Source organism: Silurus aristotelis, assembly GCF_946808225.1.
Source record: "Silurus aristotelis genome assembly, chromosome: 5".
NCBI lineage: Eukaryota > Metazoa > Chordata > Actinopteri > Siluriformes > Siluridae > Silurus > Silurus aristotelis.
The window spans coordinates 23899606-23919864 of NC_139578.1; the positions used below are offsets into that span (position 1 = coordinate 23899606).

The following is a 20259-nucleotide window of genomic DNA, read 5'->3' on the forward strand; positions in this document are numbered from 1 at the left end:
CTGATCTCTCTAGTTTGTGTTTATGTGAAATTTCAAGTTTTTTCACGCTTCTGGGTTTTTTTGGTTTTATTTATCCCACAAACCAAAAACATTCCAGTAGATTGGCTATAATAAATTGATAAATAAATTAATAAACAAAATAAGTGAGACTTTTAGCTCTTAAATTCCTCAGTTCAAGCACGAATGTGCAGACGCTTTCATATTGTAACATCCACTCCAGTTCTGCTTTCACTAAACCATACGATGTACACTGTCCATGTGCCGTTTTAATCTTCATTGTTCTATTGCTTTTTAATCTTGTTGCTCTGTTGCTAAGGTTGTTAAATGGACTCACTTTCCTTATTAGTCTATATTAGCATGTTTATTTATAACTCTTTTTGTCCCTCTTTGGATGTGGAGAGGTTACATGTATATTTATCACAGTGCTAAGTTGTTTATCCCTGAAGGTTGTTGAGTTACTCTGGCTGTGCTTCATCAACAGCTGTGGAGCATCAAATGTTGTATTGATATATATACAGCGATGCTTTCTGACAAAATATGTAATGCAAGCAGTTTTCCTACATTTATCTGTGAATGTGACTTGAGTGAGTGAAGCAGATATTTCTTGTTGTTAGTGATGTGCTTTCTGGATATAATGCTCAAGTGTATCCTACATATAAAACAGTACAGAGAAGGAAATCTGTAAAATTGTCATTCTGTGTCTGTGCTAAATCATTTGTTGTTGTTGTTCTATATTAGTGAAAATTAATTACATTGATATTATTGTCTGCTATTCAGGATTGTTTTTATTTGCTTACTTCAAGGGCATTTTTGAGGTCACTGATACTCTAAAATCCATAATACTCTACATTATGTACGGAGCCTGATCCAGTCTGGACTGGTTTATTTGTGACTAACAGAATTCACAGGCCTCATCACTGCTGGGTTTTCATCACAGCTGTACAAACATAGTTGAATATACAGCATTAATACTTTTTAGACTAATTGAAGAAAGAACAGTTAGAGATACCAAAAACACAGGACTTTATGAAGAATCTTACACTGTGCATTTAAGATTGCAAACCCGTTCAACTAAAGGATGTGAGTGAAGAGGAAGGATGACGTTTGTGGAATAGAAAAAGTTATATTTCTTATACTTTACTTAGAATCAAGTGCCCTGTTCTCCACGGTTGAGTTACTATGTTATTCTGTTATGTGATTGTTCAGGAGTGTGGAACACACCCACACACAAACACACATGGGCATGCACAAACATTGCTGTGAATTCTGCCATTGCCCAGGAGAACCATTAGCTGTTCAACATGGCAGATGCCTTCTCTCTGCATGACTAAGAGAGCCTGCAGAGATAACACACACACACACACACACACACACACACACACACACACACACACACACACACACACACACACACACACACACACACACACACACACACACACATATTCCCTGGGTCCTTTTTCACTGCAGACACAATGTTTTATACTGCACAGTAATGTGTTAACAGAGCACTGTGTATACAGCACACACTATAGTTTTAACACATATCTCCTGTAATGGGAGAATTTCACTAGCTTAACAGTAGGTGTTATGTTTCTGTATGTGTGTGTGTGTGTGTGTGTGTGTGTGTGTGTGTGTGTGTGTGTGTGTGTGTGTGTGTGTGTGTGTGTGTGTGTGTGTGAGTGAGAGACAGAGAGAGAGAGAGAGCGAGAGATAATTAATCAACAAAATAAAGGAGATACATGTCATGGTATCCACACCCATCCACCCACTATGTAACTAACAAGAAACACCAATCACCTATTATCTAGCATTTGCACTATAGTCCAAAAGAACATGGAAATGACCATGCCCCAGTTGCATTTTCATATTGGAACAGGTTTAGGCCACTTACCTCTTAATAACTCTTAATATTATAGCATACAAAGACATTCCAGACAATTTCTTCAGTTTTTGTAGCAACAGTATTGGAAAAGCCCAAACATAGATTTGATGGTTAGTAATCACCACGCTTTTGTCAATACAGTATATTGTTTTGTATTTTCTATTTAACCAAAGTATACAAAAATGATCTACATTCAACTGTTAGAGGTAGGGTTGGGGTTAGGGTTAGGAACTGACAATTTCTCTAGCTACTCACTATCAAGCCCTAGATAGCAATTATCTACCTCATGAGCACTTTATTTCAGCCATTTACATTTCAGACTTACCCGACATAATCCACCTTTTAATACCACCACTATCACGCTGCAATTATAGAAACCATCGATACTAAACAAAAACACAACATAACAACGCATGGCATTACAGAGAGAGAGGAATTCCACATATGGAGGGTGAACACCATTTTACAAAAGCAAGCTCCAAACCTCTAGACTACAAGCGTAACTGTGCCACCTTCATCATCTGGAGCATTTCAGAATTAATATTTGTTCAATAACATGACAAAACATTAACATTTAAATACATTTTTTAAATAAAATTCAACCTACTTACCAGAGATGCATACTCATTTGTATTCACTGGTCCTGAAACCCTTTCCCAGGCTGAGACAAACTAGCTAGCTTCAGAGTTGGCCGAGCTCTCTTTACGATGTCTAGCTTTTTTGGAAAATGTATTTTTAAGTATGTCTGAGACCAAATGAATTTCTCTTTCTCCATAGGCATAAAAGATGTAATAATTGTGTGCAGCGCTACAGATGTGTTTTGCCAGTCGAACTTGGCTGTAACAGTTTCCCTCTGACCATTAAAATCTGATTGGTTAAAGAAAACAGACCCATTACTAATATTCTCTATGGTAAAATGACCAGCAGTACAGACCTTGAAGGCACTGGCAGATTAGATTGACATGGCAGCACATAGAGGGTGAAATCTGATTGGATAAAAAAGTCCACATACACACAAGAAACACTACGAAATTAGCTGTTGAGAATTAATTCATACAATTTCATGGAACAAATATTAGAATTTAGGTTAAATGGTAAATTTAAACACACCCACCCACCCACACACACACACACACACACACACACACACACACACACACACACACACACACACACACACACACACACACACACAATTAATTTTACAATCAGTGGCATTGAGAGGTGCATTCTGTTCAATTAACAGTGACAGTGATGAGAAATGTTTATGGTACATTTGCACCCCATCAATTCACCTCATTCTATGCCAATCCTTTTCTCTCACACATACACAGGACAAGGCTAAGTCCAGTTTGGCATTTTCTTGTTTCAAAGGTTCAGCAAAAGCAATAAACAGGCAAGTAATTAAAGCCTACACATGCAGAGCTAACGATTGGCAACCAGCCACAGAGCCTGTGTATACATGATGAGTGTGAATGTGGATGCTTTTATGTATGTGTGTACATGTAAGTGTTGTAATTAATCAGCTATTGGCCATTTCTGTACAAACAAGGAGATTGGCAGTTACGTCTGTATAGAGTGTTTGTGTTTGTATGAGGAAATAAAGCACTAAAATTCATAATCTTAAAGTTTGTAAATTAGCTCCAGTGTGTACAACCACAGCATCAAATACAGTTGCTACAGCGGTGGTATGAGATTTTCTGAATTATCATGTTTGTTACCAGTTTCACATTGCCTACAGAATTCACTTAATAACTATACAAATTATCTAGCTATCTAAAATGCTTATGTTATATTTGAGATTACAGGTTCATTAATGGTCAAGAGTCAAAAAGTCACCAGCAGGAGAAAAGTCAATTGCTTGCTAAGCCCCAATGTTATGACACAATTTTCAATCATTTTCTGAAATGTAAGTAGTATTTTTATATAGTAAACAATACTGTTGTCACATAAAGTTTCAACAAATTTGTCATGAATCGGTGGAAAGTGAATATTTTATTTTGACTTTTTTATTGTTAAGTCATTGGTGTTGAGAGCATTATTGGACAAAACATGATTCAAACACAAAGAGTGCAGACCAGAAAAGCAATCTGGAAAAAGCACTCAGAATTGCACTGTGAACTGCAAAATCTCACAAATCATATTCATGACTGAGTTGTTTAGTTCAACAGTGATTAAGAAAAAAATAGTTTTAATAGACATCCAAAGATTGTGAGTCTTGTGTATCTGAGTGTGTTTATGTGTTTGTGTTTGTGTAAATGAGAAAGTATATCTCTGTATATTTGCATTTCAAGAGTTTTAAAAGTACAAACATGAACAAACAATATTTTCTTAATCTTTTGCACACATGAGACATCTAATACAGTGTAAGGGTGTTTCAAAATACTTCAGCTGTACCATTTGAGTAATCACCTTCATCTTCTCAATTACTTTTCTCATTAAAAATCTTACCTTCTCTGCCTTTTACACACAAACCACTTTGTATGCATTTATTCATGTGTGTGTCCTTTAAAAGTTGGTGGCCTCCTGCACCTAAGTGGCCAAGAACACAAGTTGCTACAGATTAAGGTCAAGCTGAGAGCAGAATATCAATGTGGATCCTGTCTAAAACATCCAGCACTCATATATCACTACTCTCTCTCTCTCTCTCTCTCTCTCTCTCTCTCTCTCTCTCTCTCTCTCTCTCTCTCTCTCTCTCTCTCTCTCTCGCTCTCTCCTTCTTTCTTTTTCTCTCTATTTCTCACCATTGCTCTTTCTCTCATTTACTCACTCACTCACTCAGTCAGTCAGTCACTCACTCACACACACACACACACACACACACACACACACACACACACACCACACACACACACACACACACACACACACACACACACACACACAGAGCTGGCTGCTGCCCAAGTTACTGAAGCCCAAATCAAGTAAAATATGGATGCCAGAGGCTTATCTCTCTGCCAGACCACCTGATAATAAAGGTATCATTAGTTAAGCACCGAGTGCAGGTGACCTAGCTCTCACCAGGCAGTCTCATCTGGTGCTGTCCATACACAGGTGCTGCTAATCCAACGCTCTTAATTAATTGATCATTAGCAAGTGTGACAACATTTATAAAAACCAAAATTTTAGCAATTTGCTAGTCAGGTGTGTTTTAACACAAAGCCACAGGCTTTAACACAGGTGATGAATGTTCCTGCAAAACTCTATAAACTGAAGTAACATTGTGAACAAGAGTGAAGCAGAATTCCTTCACGGAGGAATTACTTTCAAATCATTACTTCAAGCTCACCACTAAAGGTCATTCTACAATCTGTTGAATCATAAGGTGTACTTAGATGTTCACACGTGAATTGTACATATTTACTTGATTTTTGTCAAAATAAATAATGACCCGGTGTAACAAGCCATGGTTGTTTTTACCTAATTCTAAGACCTAATATGTAAATCTATAAAATGGAAAGAGGGTGTAATTTCATTTTTGCATTACTCTATAATTCCTTTCTGTCTGCTTAAAAAAAAAAAAAGAAAAAAAAAAGCACAACAGGTTTGCTCCAGGGATGTTAGTGGTAGTATCTCTCTCTCTCTCTTTCGCTCCCAAACAAACACACAGCTTTGCTCTTGGCTACAATGCTGATATAATGAACAAATGAGAATATACAAGAATATATACTCATATGTGGCTTCCATATTTGTATATCACACAACAGTGCTTTTAGCAGGATGCTTACTGCGTACTTTACAGATCAAGTAGTTTTTCTTACATTCTTCAACAGTAAACACTTTTTACTTAAAAAAAAAGATACACAAATATGGAGCATACATAAAAAATTAATATTTTCTAAAACAGGACACTGGATGAGATATTAACAGAAGAGTGTATGTTTAGAATTAGACAGAAGGGCAGAAAGACAGAAGTGGTCATCTGCACTGAGTGGACTTTGTCCATTTCTGTCTACGAAGGCCCAATACATTACACAAAATAATGGCTCACTATTTTTGATGTTCATTAGAATGGAGTGGAGTACGTCAGAGCAAGAGAGTGACAAAAAGAGGGAGGGGTCAAAAGAGGAAGACACTAAAACAAACCTATCCACAAAAAGGGGAAAGAGTGAGAGAGAAAGAGACTTAGCTGCTTTATTCTAGATACATTTTCATTAGTCATGTTCATGTCTAAAGAACTGTGTGAACAGCCAAAGGGCCTCAAGCAGCAGCTGATCCAGAAGCTGCTGTACTGCACAGGAGAAATGGAGCCTTTCCAAAAGTACATGCAGGGTAAGAGTCCACAATGCGCCCCTACACACCAAACTCTGTAACTCCTTTTCTGTAAGAAGAACTGTAGAAGGTTCAATAAATATTACACATGGAAACTCTACTAATACTAGTACTAATTTGTTGTTTAGCGTTTCATTATCTTTGTGAGAAGTTAGCGATTGTCTGAAACCATGTTGATGTTGACCATGTTACTAGGAGAAATAAGTGTAACTTTAAAAATATTTGCATTTAGCTTAACTGTAAGGGATGTACAATTATGGTCAGGTTTTGTTCTAGCTAATGTCATTATAGTGAGAAATCCTGAAAGTTCCATAATGCAATGATAGTTTGACTGAGGCAATAAAAAGCAGTTATACTGGTTACTCAAATGTTAGCTTTTGATTTAAAATATGGTAAAATTTTTAACATCAGAATGTTTATAAATGCAATAACACACTACTCACCACATCTCTCTCTCTCTCTCTCTCTCTCTATCTCTCTCTCTCTTTCTCTCCCAAATCACATAAAGAAAGCTGTATTGGCTGGTTTGTGTGAAGGAAATTTATAGAAAAGCTGAATATATTTTATAAGGAAAATATGAGCAATAAAGACACAAAATAAAGGTGAATTAAATAACAGCAAGTACATGTCAGCATACATAGCACAAGAGATATTATTAATGGAAATAAATATGTGGAGAAAGCATTTGATATTGATGAATGGTCCAGAATAGGTAGTTTTGCACTTTCTTAGACTTTTTCTCATTTTATCTTACATCCTTTTTACTTTACTTAAAACCATAGAGTAACCCAAAAATGCATTTATTGGGTTATGTTCCACAGATGTGTATTACTCTAAAAAACAAATGTTGAAAAGTTCATACAAATGTTCAAATATTACTTAAAACGGTTTGTGACGCAAGTTTTTACATTTAATTGTATGTCCCCACCATTTGTCAGGTTTTTAAAAAAAATGATGTTTGAAGATGAAATCAGCAATACTGAGACCTTGCTAAATCTAGTAAAAAATAATAAAGTAGATTCCCTCATTAAAATACTATGTTTGAAGCAAACAATGCATTCCACTTCTTCTTTTTTTGTCAGATCAGTCTTTCCTCATCCAGCTGCTGGAGTGGTTATTGCGAGGTGTCTCTGGTGTGATCATGGTGAATAACCCTTTGAGTGGAATTCTGATTTTTATAGCTTTGTCAATTGCCAGTCCCTGGCAGACCCTACTTGGAAGCCTAGGACTCTTTTCCTCCACAGTCATGGCAATCCTCATTGGACAGGAAAGGTGCCACAAATTCTACACACTCACAAATACTCACATACACATAATAGTAAGACATCTTCATGATGTGTTTGTGTCCCCAGAGCAGAGGTTTCCAGAGGCGAGCACGGTTATAATGGGATGCTGGTGGCTTTATTGATTGGTGTATTCAACAGTGCAGGAGAATGGTACTGGTGGCTGCTTCTGCCTGCATGTCTCGCTGGAGCTGCAACGTGAGACCCTCACATGCACACATATAAACATGCATTCACAGATGACTTGTGATATTCCTGTACCTCTGTCTCTCTCAGTACCTTTTTACACAGTGGCATGGCTGCTGTGTTGGACAAATGGGAATTGCCTGTAAGTGTGTTCCCCTTTAACACTGTCCTGCTGCTGTATTTGGCCTGCACCGGTATTGAAAACCCATACTTCCCTAACCATCCAGCCCTGCCACTGGGAGCAGCACTGAGCATCAATAGCACACATGTCGACATACCTCAGGTTAGGACATCAATGCGCTCAACAGGGTATACTAGAGCTGTGCATGCTTCAGACCTAGATGACTACTATTTCTGGATTTGCTTTAAAAAAAAAATGTGTGAGTTGAAAATAAGCATGGCTATCATTGATGCCAGTCAGATATCTATCTGCAGTGTACATAGTAAAATGTGATTTTGATTGTCCATGATAGCTCACTGATTAACTGTTGTAGTGTTCTTTAAATTTCTTCTGGTATAAATTTAAAGAGGCCTTTATCCAGCTCAGTCCAAAGCCTTTCCCAGGAACACTGAGTAGGAGGTGGGACACTGGACACCAGTCTATGCACACAGACATTCACACCTAGGGGCAATTTAGAACAACCAACCCACATACTGGATAAAAATTTGTGAGAACCAAACATGATGAAAACTGCAAAATTTTAGAACATGTAAAACTACAAGAAGTCTAAACTCAGGATAGATTCAGGGATTTTAAAGGCAGCAATGCTACCCACTAACACATGTACTACCGGCATGATGGCAACCATAATATTCACACTATTGATAATATACTGCAAAAGGAATATATAATATATATATATATATATATATATATATATATATATATACTGTCATCACATTGCTAGTGTGATTTCTATAGTTTTCTAGTCCTGCCATCTCTGCTGTCTGCATTCAGAAGTGCACAAATCTCAGTGTGTATGAGTGAGAAAAAAAAATGAGCCTATTTATAATTCATAATGTTCCAGTATGCTACCTCCTCTGTGCTAGTCTGAGTTTCAAAGAATCTATATCCACATTACCTCCATGCGATACTGTACTGTAGCAGGTCATCTGTATGATTTGCCTTTTGCCCCTTTAGTGCATTTGTACCCTGTGTCAGTCCTTTCAGGCCTCGTGAATATACAGCTTAACAGCATCCATTGCATCCGGCCTGTCTCCATGGAGACAAGTTCAGCTAAAAGAGTGCGAGCAGTGAAGGACGGGCATGAGGAGAAATGGAGCAAGAAAGAGTTATAACTTTTATATGGCTATAGCTCTTTTACTGCCCTGTGTCATGAATAGCCTTTTGGGGGAATGTAAATTTCCAGAGCTGTCCCACTTGCTTCTGTAACTCTCACGGACAGTGAAATGCATTTCTAATTTCTCATTTTGTACATCGTAAATCCCACTACAGCCTCATATATATATATATATATATATATATATATATATATATATATATATATATATATATATATATATATAATATATATATATATATATATATATATATATATATATATATATATATATATATATATATATATGTATATATATATATATATATATATATATATATTTATTTATTTAAGAAACCTTAAAAATATTAAGCAGATACTAGAAATCTGGACATTTGTAAGGCAGATCATTTGAAAAGTCAATAAATATTTAAACACATAATGCACAGAAACTCTTATCTATTACCTAATATCAGGTGTTATACATGACAAAAATGTTTAGTGCATGTTCTATTCCAAGAAAACATTTTTAGGTTACGTATGTAACTATAGTTCCCTGAGGAAACGAGACGCTGTCGCAACGCCTTGGGAACGCTTCCGCGTTGTCCACACTCTGAATCAAGTGTGTAATCTGTCCAATGGAAGGTGCTGCGTCACCATCGGGGTGACGTCACGACCAGGAAGCTATAAAAAGCACATGGAGTGAACTGGGAGTGTGGCATAGAGACACAGCATCTCGTTCCCTCAGGGAACTAGGGTTACATATGTGACCTAGAGTCATTCCCTTTCAGGAACTTAAACTGTGTCGCAACGCTTTTTTTTGAACGAGAATCCAATACTGCCGGACTGAACAGTCCCTGAGTAGTGTGCACAGCTAGGTCAAAAGGACGGAGGGGTCAGGAGTGGCACTGAGGTCAAGGTTATAGAACCCGACAAAGGTCAGCGGGGTGGACCAGCCCGCCCTGTTGCATATGTCTTGGAGGGACACTCCAGAGGACCAAGCCTTAGAGGCTACCACACTCCGGGTCAAGTGAGTTCTGACCCCAAAAGGAGCGGAGAGACCAGAAGACTCATAAGAGGATGCAATAGCATTAATGTTCCATCTGTTTAAGGTCTGCTTGTTTGCAGGGAGGCCTCTCCTCGGAGGGCCGTAGCAGATGAGCAGCTGATCTGACTTTCTCCACAGACTTGTCCTTAGGACGTACGTTTCCAGTGCTCGTACCGGGCACAGTCGGTTCAGCTTCTCCTGGTCTGAGGCCTGAAATAGAGGAGGATAGATTGCCAGGTCATGGGACAACCAAGGGCAGCTTGGGGATGTAACCCGTTCTAGGGTATAAAAAGGCACTGGCCATACCTGGAGTAAACTCCAGAAAAAAGGGGACTACAAAAAGGGCCTGTAAATTGCCTACTCTCTTCAGAGAGCAAATAGCCATTAAAAACAGTCTTGACTGTGAGTTGTCTAGAAGACTCGGCCAACCGCTCGAATGGGGGCTCAGATAGAGCCCCAGGTAGACTTTTAGGGTGGATGGAGCCAAAGCTTTGGCAAACTGTCCCTGGAGGAATTCCAGCACTGAATCAATTAGGCAGTGAACTGGATCCAAATGGTGATGCTCACACCACACATAGAATGTGCCCCAACAAGAGCGGTGCCAGAACCGCGAAGAGTGCCCTTCAGGAGCAGAGCAATCGCATACACTTGCAAGCGCAGTGCTCGCAGTCAGCTCCCTCGAGAACCAACTTAACATGCTCCATTCCCAAGCAAGCCACACAAAGGCTGTGTGTATCCCCCCGTGATATAGCGGGACAAGGAGGAACACACAGCCGAAAAGTGTGCAAAAAAAAAACATTTTTGACAAAAGATAGACAAGCAATTGCCAAACAATAACATGAAATACACACAGAGCGCTTCATGAACAAACAGAAGCTGGTGCCGGCTTCACTCCATGTGCTTTTAATAGCTTCCTTTTCATGACGTCACCCCACCGGTGATGCTGTGCCATCAATTGGACAGAATACACATGCGATTCAGAGCGTGGACAACATGCACATGTTCCCAAAGCGTTGCAATGCAGCTCGAGTTCCTGAAAGGGAATTGTGTCCAAGGAGGAATACACCCAGGAGAGGGCACTAGTCCATTCACGGGGCACCATCTACAAACACACTTACACCAATAAGCATAGTGTTTATTTTACCTATTGGGAGTTCTCAAGAAACTGGATGACCCTGATTACATACACCTTATGAAAGATTTTAGCACAAAAAAAAAAATTTTTAATACAAAATACAAAATGTGGTTCAGTTCTATTAAACTTTTCATAAGTTGTTTGTGTTTTATTTGTTCAAATGATATCATTATCAGTTTGTCTTGTAGATGTATAGGGTCCAACTGTAAATAATTACAGGTAGTTTTTTGTTGTTGTTGTTGTTGGAATAGATTTTGTCTTTACTCTGTGGCATATAATTATGTATCTCTTGTTTTTTTTTGTTTATTTGTTTGTTTTCTTTGTTGTTTTTTAGCTCATGCAGGGTATAGTGTTGGGAGTGGGCCAGATCTATGCTTGTGATGCTGTGGGGTCCTCCCTAATCATTCTCTTAGCTGTGATGCTATACTCTCCAGTCCTGGCTTTTCATGCATTGCTAGGATCAAGTCTTGGTGTACTGGCAGGTAAGAGAGAAAGAGAAGAAACCTGAATGTTGTATAAAGTGAACATTTCATGTAATATCAATCAACATTTCTATATTATACCAGAGTCATTGTTGATTGACTGGCATATGTTCATTAATTTCTCTGAAATGTAATTAAAAAGTTCTAGATCAGTGCTCCTGATACTATGTAGCCCTACTGGAATGCAATCATCAAAGCATAAATAACAGCTGCATCTTAACTCACCAATGTTTGGCTAAGCACAGAAAATAAAAATATGGATGGGATTATTTGAAAGCAACAGTGCATGAAAAAAGTTCATGTCGGGAATTGAATGGGATAAGGCAATCCTAGAGGAAAGACACGATAGGATAATCACAGCCTACAGATAGTTTGTGTGTTGAACAAGCAACACATATACAAAGAATACATTTATAATTGCTGCTAAGTGAGCATGGAATTTTTAAGGTAATATATCTCACAAGAAAGCAAGGGAGTACAGTGGGTGTTTATTTATATTATTCATTTGTAAGAGCTGGTTTTAGTTCTCTTGGAAAATAAGCCATCTTTTATGTAACATTGTATTGTACATCTTATCAGTAGCACCTCTCTGTCTGTTACTGTATGAGTCATATAAGACAGTAATGGTGTATGTGTGTCTGTATCTGTGTATATCTGTGTATGTGTGTGAGAGATTCATTTATTCACACTTTCTGGGACTGTATAACTCTGCATAAGTGATGCACAAAGCGTAACTACAAGCTGTGCTTAATCATCTAGCAGCAGTCAAGCATGCCTGGCCTTGTAGGCGTAGGTAATTGATGCCAGCTTAACAAAATCAGAAATATGTTTTCCTTTAAAGACAGCTACAGACTGCTGTGTGGCCTAGAGTGTGTGAGCCACAGAGTATGTGCTCAGATCTTACATTTATCAATTAGCCAATTTGATTCTTTATGTGCTATCATATAGTTGTGTAAACAAACAGTTATGTGCTGAGCAAGTACCGGTATTTCAAATCTTATAGTATAGTTACACACACAGATAGATTTTCCAGAGCTTAGCATAAACCATAGCATCTAAATGTAATCTGGATCAATAGGATGAGAGCTTAGACCAGAAGGGTTTCATCTCTATAAAGAGTAACACTTTCCCTTCTGCACTCTCACACTTTCTTCATCTGATATTCAATTTCATTTCCTGTATGAAAATCTCAGTGGACATTAAACAGATTCAAATCTAAAGAATAATGGTAAACATAATCTTCTGAAATAAAAGCACTCTCTATATAAGGGATGGGAAGGCTTGCATGCAAACCAGTTTGTATACATTTTGTTTACATTGGAGGATTAAATTATGTTTTAAGCTAATAACCAACCTCTAAGGGGTTTTTATAAAATAGTTGGCCTTTTGGTATTAAAAGCTTGTTGGCCATGCACTGCCTATACTTTTAAAAGTACTTTACAGTTTTGAATGTAATTTGAATTATGTCTGATGTGGGACATAATCTTAAGCTTTTTTTTCCCTATGGTGCTGTGCAATGTCTCAGGTGTCACTTATCTGGAATGACATGAAATTAAATTCAGGGACAAAGGTGAGGGTATCAACTATCAGCTTAATTTTGTTTCATTCTCTCTGAGAGGAGAATGCCATTTAGGATTCCAAGCAGCACAGGCTGTTTAACTTCACAGTGGTTGTTTCAACAATGTAAGATGCTTTAAACATTGAACAAATGATTATACTTGAAATATACAAGTGAAAGACATACAGAATCTCTTCCACTTCACAAATCTGTGTTGGACAGTTTGGGAGGTGTTATGCTTAGAATAAATATAGCACACTCCAGCGCTGGAAGCAGTTTCAGGGCAAACTCATATATGTGCAAAGTCACCATGGTGATGCTGAAAATAGGAAAGTGATACATTTGTGTAAGTGCACAGATGCAGAATGTAGGTTACTGACTTTATATAAGATGTGTGGGATGCTTTAACTAATGCCACCATTGCTATAATGCTTTAGTCCATGAAATACTGTTGTAAACACTAAAGTGGTTTGAGCAGAGAGAGAATGAGAGATAAAGAGCAAAACATGAAAATGAAATGCAAAAGAGGGCATTAAGTCTAATAGAATAAGAGATAAATGAGTCATAGCATTTGCATGGGAAGTGATGTGGTACACAGTGAGTCATTATTTCTGTCTACTGGCACTGTGTGTGTGTGTGTGTGTGTGTGTGTGTGTGTGTGTGTGTGTGTGTGTGTGTGTGTGTGTGTGTGTACGTGCGTGCGTGCGTACGTGCGTACTCACCTGTTTAATGATTAAAAAAAAATACAGGTGACAATATAAACTGGGAAAAATAAAAATTGCCTTTTTTTCTTACATTGTATGAATATACTTATACTTCTTATTCTTGATCTTACAATGCAGCATTTCTGTCCTGATGGGAGTGATCTAATCCACAGAATAGATTGATTAGGCTGAAAAACAATCATATTTTCTGTCCCTGAGAGTCACTGGATCTTTAATTTTACATTATAAATATCTTTATATTTTTACTTGACAAATTGACAGGTGCATCATATAAGCTTTGTATAATCACTGTCAATATCAGTGAGCAAAACGAATCTTTCTAAACTTTGTGCATAAAGTCCCAAAAAGTAATTTGAGTGCGAAATGTGATGAAACACAAACAACTTTCTGTTTAAAGGTCAATTAAGAAACGGCTCCTTAAAGGTAATTTTTTTTAAGGGACAGGAAGAAATCCACTGACATTGTTGCTTAGCATCAAGGAGATCATTTGTCCTTTAAGTCAAAGCTTCACCTATGAATCACAAAGGTTTATATGTGTCTGTCTTGGGTTCAACCGGTGATTTAGGGTGTCTGGGCAAAAAAAAACAGAATGATAAATACTGAGGAATAAAGGGGAATTGAATCAGCCACCTCGACCCCTTGAAATCAGCATAATTTAATCTGTATGGACAGGGAAGTAAATCTTGTGAAACATAGCTCAATGGATCGGAGCACTCTTTATCTATGTCAACAGATTTCACATATTTTAAACTAAAGAATTTGTATGACTATTTTTGCTTAGTATAATGATATATAGCAAGGTTTCGAGGAAATAGAATATTATAAATTGCTACCAAGAAAAATTGCTTCAAAAGCATATGTATACTAATTGTACAGAGAAGAGAAATAATCAAACAGTCTATACATAAAAGTTTCAGTCCCATTTACAGATATGCATTAATTATGAAAAAGTGCAGCTTGCCTTTGGAGTAACAATAGTGCTGATTGCAGCAAAGCAAAAGAATATGATTATACACATGTAAATGGGTCTACCTACATTTCAAAGAAAAGAAAAGAAAAGAAAAGAAATTAAAAGAAGCATCCCTGCAGCAGTGGTCAGGTGTGGCATTAATGCAGTAAGGACACAAAGAGACACAAGAGGAGAGAAAGACAGAGAGAGAGAGAGAGAGAGAGAGAGAGAGAGAGAGAGAGAGAGAGAGAGAGAGAGAGAGAGAGAGAGAGAGAGAGAAAGAGAGAGAGAGAAAGAGAGAAAGAAAGAGAGAGAGAGAGAAAAAGAGAGAGAGAGAGAGAGAGAGAGAGAGAGAGAGAGAGAGAGAGAGAGAGAAAGAAAGAATAAAAGAATGAAAGGACAGAAGGGTGAAGGGTACGTAACAAATAAAATGCTAAGAAGGGGGTATTACTGGGCGTGTCTCTCTATTCCATCATGTAATCATCTCCAATCACCTCAGAACAGAAGGTCAGCACATTACTGCATACAATTTTGGAGTTTTCAAATCCAACCAAATCACCATAAAAAAAACTGAAGAGAAATATGATTTACTGAAATGATTTGCTGAAACTTTGTGGCAAGATCCAGACTATATCCTAAATTATTGTGTATCTTACAGGCACCAAGGTTCTCTAGCTCATAAATAATCCCTACATTCAGAAAACTCTTGTTCAATTCTCATAACTTGAGGTTCGTTTTCACATTTCTGTTTCCATAGTAACTAGTCATCAAGGCTGAGGTGAGTCTTAAGGCCTACATAGTATTCCTCTATGCAAATAATAATAATAAAAAACATTAACATGCTGATGTTTTGCAAAATGTATATATAAAGGGAAGAAAAAACTTATTTAATGATTTAGGAAACACACAGTGGGTGGTCTTTGATCACAGCAGAGCTGGAAGATTACAGTTGAAGGAAAATGTTATATGTTTTAATTAAATTACATTTACGGCATTTAGCAGACGCCCTTATCCTGAGCGAGGTGTGTGTGTGTGTGTGTGTGTGTGTGTGTGTGTGTGTGTGTGTGTGTGTGTGTGTGTGTGTGTGTGTGTGTGTGTCAAACCACTTCCCCTAGTCTGGAGAGGCAAAGTGCACATTCACACTTACATTCTGAGGTCTGACAGTGAGGACAGAAAACCGTCAGGTGTAATGTCTAACTATAAAAGCTACACTGTGGCTACTGAATGCAGTCTAACACCATTCACACCTTCACTGCTTTTCAGAAAATTTTGCCTACAGGACGATGCTGAGGATCTTCTGCGTGTATGAAACCACACCCTAATCACTCTAGGTTATTCTATTTTGAGAGTTTAGGTATTTTATTCGCATATAAAAGCACACATTAGTCTATTCGGTGGATTTGTGAAATCCCACATAGGGTAGTGTACAAACATTGTACTCTAGTGAGTAAAGAATACCCACAATTTGCTCCCTGTAGGGAGTAGGGAACCATTCTGGACACTGAGTACGTGCAACGAAAAATAAGAAAAAAAGAGAAAATCATATCTAATTCTGCAGTGCCTCCTTCAGGCAATAAGCACTATAGCATTTAACTGCACAACCTTTAAACATCAATTCTATTTTAGTGGCTATTAAAAGTCAGTGGGTGCGATGCATGCTATATTTTTTTCCCTTCATCCTTTCTTATCTGCTGTTTCTCCTCCTTTCTTCTTTCTTCTTTCTTCTTTCATCTTTCTTTCTTTCTTTCTTTCTTTCTTTCTTTCTTTCTTTCTTTCTTTCTTTCTTTCTTTCTTTCTTTCTATACAAGGCATTTCAAAGGTTTTGGAAACACATGTTTTTATCATTTTTAAAACCCAGTCATGTTTACTATTGTTTATATGCAAAAAAAACTGGTGAAAAGGGCAAAAATACACAGGTTATACAGTAACTAACTGGAAGAAACTTCTGAGCACAGATGAGTTTAAATTGGACATTTTTGGCTCTTACAGAAAAACTTATGTAAGACGAGAAGGTTTTAGCAGACTGCCTCACACCCACAGTCAAACATGGAGGTGGAAGCTTAATGATTAGGTTTGTTTTGTAGCAGGTAAGACTTATTCTGGGTGATAAAAAATAAACCAACATGGCTACCACTTTATATTTCAATTCCATGAAATTGGAATGCACTGTGGCTTATTGTAACCAACTTTATAATACAAGACAGTGACTCAAATCATACATAAGTATGCTCTGTAAGTATTATCTAGAGAGCAAACGAATGACTGAAGTGTTATCTATCATGGAATGGCCTGCCCAGTCACCACACATTAATCCTATTGAACATCTCTAGGGTGAAATGGATCACAATGCCAGAGATAAATATCCAACTAGAGAATAACACCTTTGGCAAGTTTTAGAAGAGGTATGGCAAAGTATTCAGCTTAATGTTTGGAAACTGTGTCAGAAGAGTGTGTAAAGCTGTTATTCATGCTAAAAGAGAATTTGTCTGTACATTTATATATGTTTGTCAAAGTAAACCTTTATAGAGTGACATTACCTAGGTTTCTATAGCAGGCAATGTGTCTAGGGAAGAATCCTTGAATTCTAGAGTTAAAAAAGCTGAGAAATGGAAGAGAGTATGAGAGACGTTTAAATGATGGTAATATTGATTGGAAATATGATGAGCCTTTTAGTCTGTCAATCACACTGTCTGTCTCTCTGCAGGTCTTTCTGTTGCAGTGCAGCAGGATGCTTTATACACAGGGCTGGCCAGTTTTAATGGCGCTCTGGGCTGCATGGCTGTTGGAAGGCTTTTATTCACATTAAGCTGTAGAACTCATGCCTTCTCCATTATTTGTGGTGAGACACTCACACTCCTCCTCCTGTGATAATGTTTGCATATTACCCGATTACTCAGTCAAGACAGTTTCTGCTCTGTTCACTTTGCATACACTGTATACTTTGAGTCATTTTTTTAAGCGTCTTTTGCTTTCCTTTTTCCGTATTCCGTCTTGTTTTGGTATTGTTGATTCTGTTTAGATAATATAGTTTCCCCACTGTTGATAAATTATTATTTGGTTTAAGCTTTGCAGTGTTTTCAATACCAAATATCTTAGAGATGCTCAGTGATATTCTTATGCACTACTAATGGCTTGTGCCTATTTATTAAATCCATTTCCTCATTCTCTGCAGCCTTCCTCTCTTCTTATGCAGACATTGCCTTGAGCAATCTGCTGGCAAATGTGAGTACACAGTGTGTATTTACTAGTGAGAGATACATCTGAACAGCCAAACTCTGCACTTTAATAGATCTCTGTCTGTGTTCTCTGTTGTATGTGTAGGTGGGTCTCCCTTCCAGCAGCTGGGCTGCGACACTAACTATCAGTCTTATGCTGTTAGTGAGTGGGCGGAGTCTCTCCACATACCGCATTGCTATTGGCCAAGACAGCTCATCTGGAGGCCCTCTACACACGCCTAGCCAGAGTGCTGAGACTAATACAGACAGTAGTTCTGCTTGACACAAACACATACACACATACACAAAAATTCTTTCTCTCATTCTCACAGTGAACCATGTTTATTAATAGTATCAGGTCCACACATTTTCTTTACAAACTATGTATCATTGCTCTTCTGGAAACCTCTGATAAATTCATTTCCCACTTAGTCTACAATAGAAAGCAATTCTTAAGATAGGACCTGTGTGGGCAGCCTGATATAGCTCATCAACTTCACTGCTGCTAACACTGTCCAAAAATATAATTAAAACAAACTGATTTTACTGCTCTCTGTGTGACGTCTCGTTCTCATCCTCCCACCCACAGTGAGTTTCCACAGCCTGATCCACTGTTACCACTGATCTTCCGATTTAAATTATGCAGGTCATCACAGGGCAAGGTAGAAAAGACATCTCGACATTATTGGTAGAATGTGTTGGAATCTAAGCTGAAACATTTCTAAAGGCAGAAAATATTGGTGCAATAGCAATATGCATATCGATCTGTCATTTCGACTTTGTGTCTACTTGGTATGCAATTGTAGCTATTTCAGCTATGTCTGGAGGAAAAGTAAAACATTCCTTATTTACAATGGACCCAGTGTAATATTGTAGTATAGTGGGTTTGAGGCCTCACTTGACTGCAAGTTTTTAGAACAATAATATATTTTCATCCATTTTTAATGATTTTATTATATTATATTTTTTTCATAATTATATTGTAGTAAATATTGCACTTAACTATACCATTATATTATATTATTAAGACAAACATAGACAAGTTTCTTAAGATCTGTTTGTTTGTTTGTTTTTTCATCAGTCTTAGTGATTTATTAACCTTTGAAAGAACATTAAAGAAGGAAAGAACTGATTTATTCAATTAATGCTAAGAAACATTTATTAAATATGTGATTCAACAAAGACCAATATATATTTAAAATGAAGGCACATAGGCCAAATATAAGTTCTGTTTTTTATGTTTTCATACACAATTAAAAAAAGGTATATTGAAACAGCTCACAACACACACATTTTCTCACACTTCACACTCTAAATAGGTCTTTTTTATATTCAAATTAATGATAAAAAATAGTTAGAGTTAAGTGATATGTCTCTGCATTCCTTTACTGTCTGCTTTGCTGTTTTTCTTTTCTACTGTTTGAAAATAATTTAACACAGAATCGACTAGTGAATACTAGGCTGCAACTAATGATTATTTTGAAAATCGAAAGAATAATAGTCTGACTATTATTCTTTCAATTAATCAGATAAAAACTATATATTTTTTTAATTAGACATTTTGCTTATTATAACTATATAAAACCCTAATTCAGGGTATTCATGTATAAATATTCATGTAAAGGGTACTTTGGAAAAAAATGCAAATGCCACATATTGAGTTTAACTATTTAATTTAAATATTTTAAAGCTTATAGTGGCTGCTTCTTGAGAAGTGCATAAGGGATTTCTCCTTTGAACAAAATCACTCATGCTGAGTTGTTTCTGAAGACAAAAAAAAAAAGAAAAAAAAGCATTTCAGTATGCAAGGTGAAGCAATTTGTGTAAATCAACATTTGTATTGTATTTTGCAGATGGCAAGTTAAAACAATATAAAATATAATACAACATTATTTTGACATGTTCATTTGTGAAAATACAAGCATCTAGAATATATAATTAATTTAATCTTATATAATAATTTAATTATATATGCATAAATTAAATATACAAACATTGAAAACAAGCATTTGAATGTAGTAAAGGCCTGATTTTAAAAAAGGAAAAAATATACACTGGTGTACAAATGCATAATCATTCGCTGAAAACCAAAAGAGTGACTAAAAATTTATTCGTTTACTGCTGCAGTTTGCTGCTTTTAGATTTAGTGTTTGTTCAGACTGTTTTAATTGAATCCATCACTACCACTGGTTCAGAACCCTGAATTCAGTGCGACTGTCCCGAAGTTACAAACAAACAGTT

The 20259-nt window shown here is 37.0% G+C and overlaps 1 protein-coding gene across 1 annotated transcript; it reads left to right on the top strand.

Moving 5' to 3' along the window:
• Positions 1 to 5932: 5932 nt before the first annotated feature.
• On the top strand, positions 5933 to 18318 carry LOC310726188 (urea transporter 2). Its single transcript, XM_083541536.1, has 8 exons — positions 5933 to 6157; positions 7240 to 7429; positions 7510 to 7638; positions 7717 to 7909; positions 11424 to 11571; positions 17508 to 17642; positions 17976 to 18025; positions 18125 to 18318. The coding sequence occupies exons 1-8, from the start codon at positions 6046 to 6048 to the stop codon at positions 18299 to 18301; spliced, it is 1134 nt and encodes a 377-aa protein (XP_083397662.1). The 5' UTR covers positions 5933 to 6045; the 3' UTR covers positions 18302 to 18318.
• Positions 18319 to 20259: the final 1941 nt, after the last annotated feature.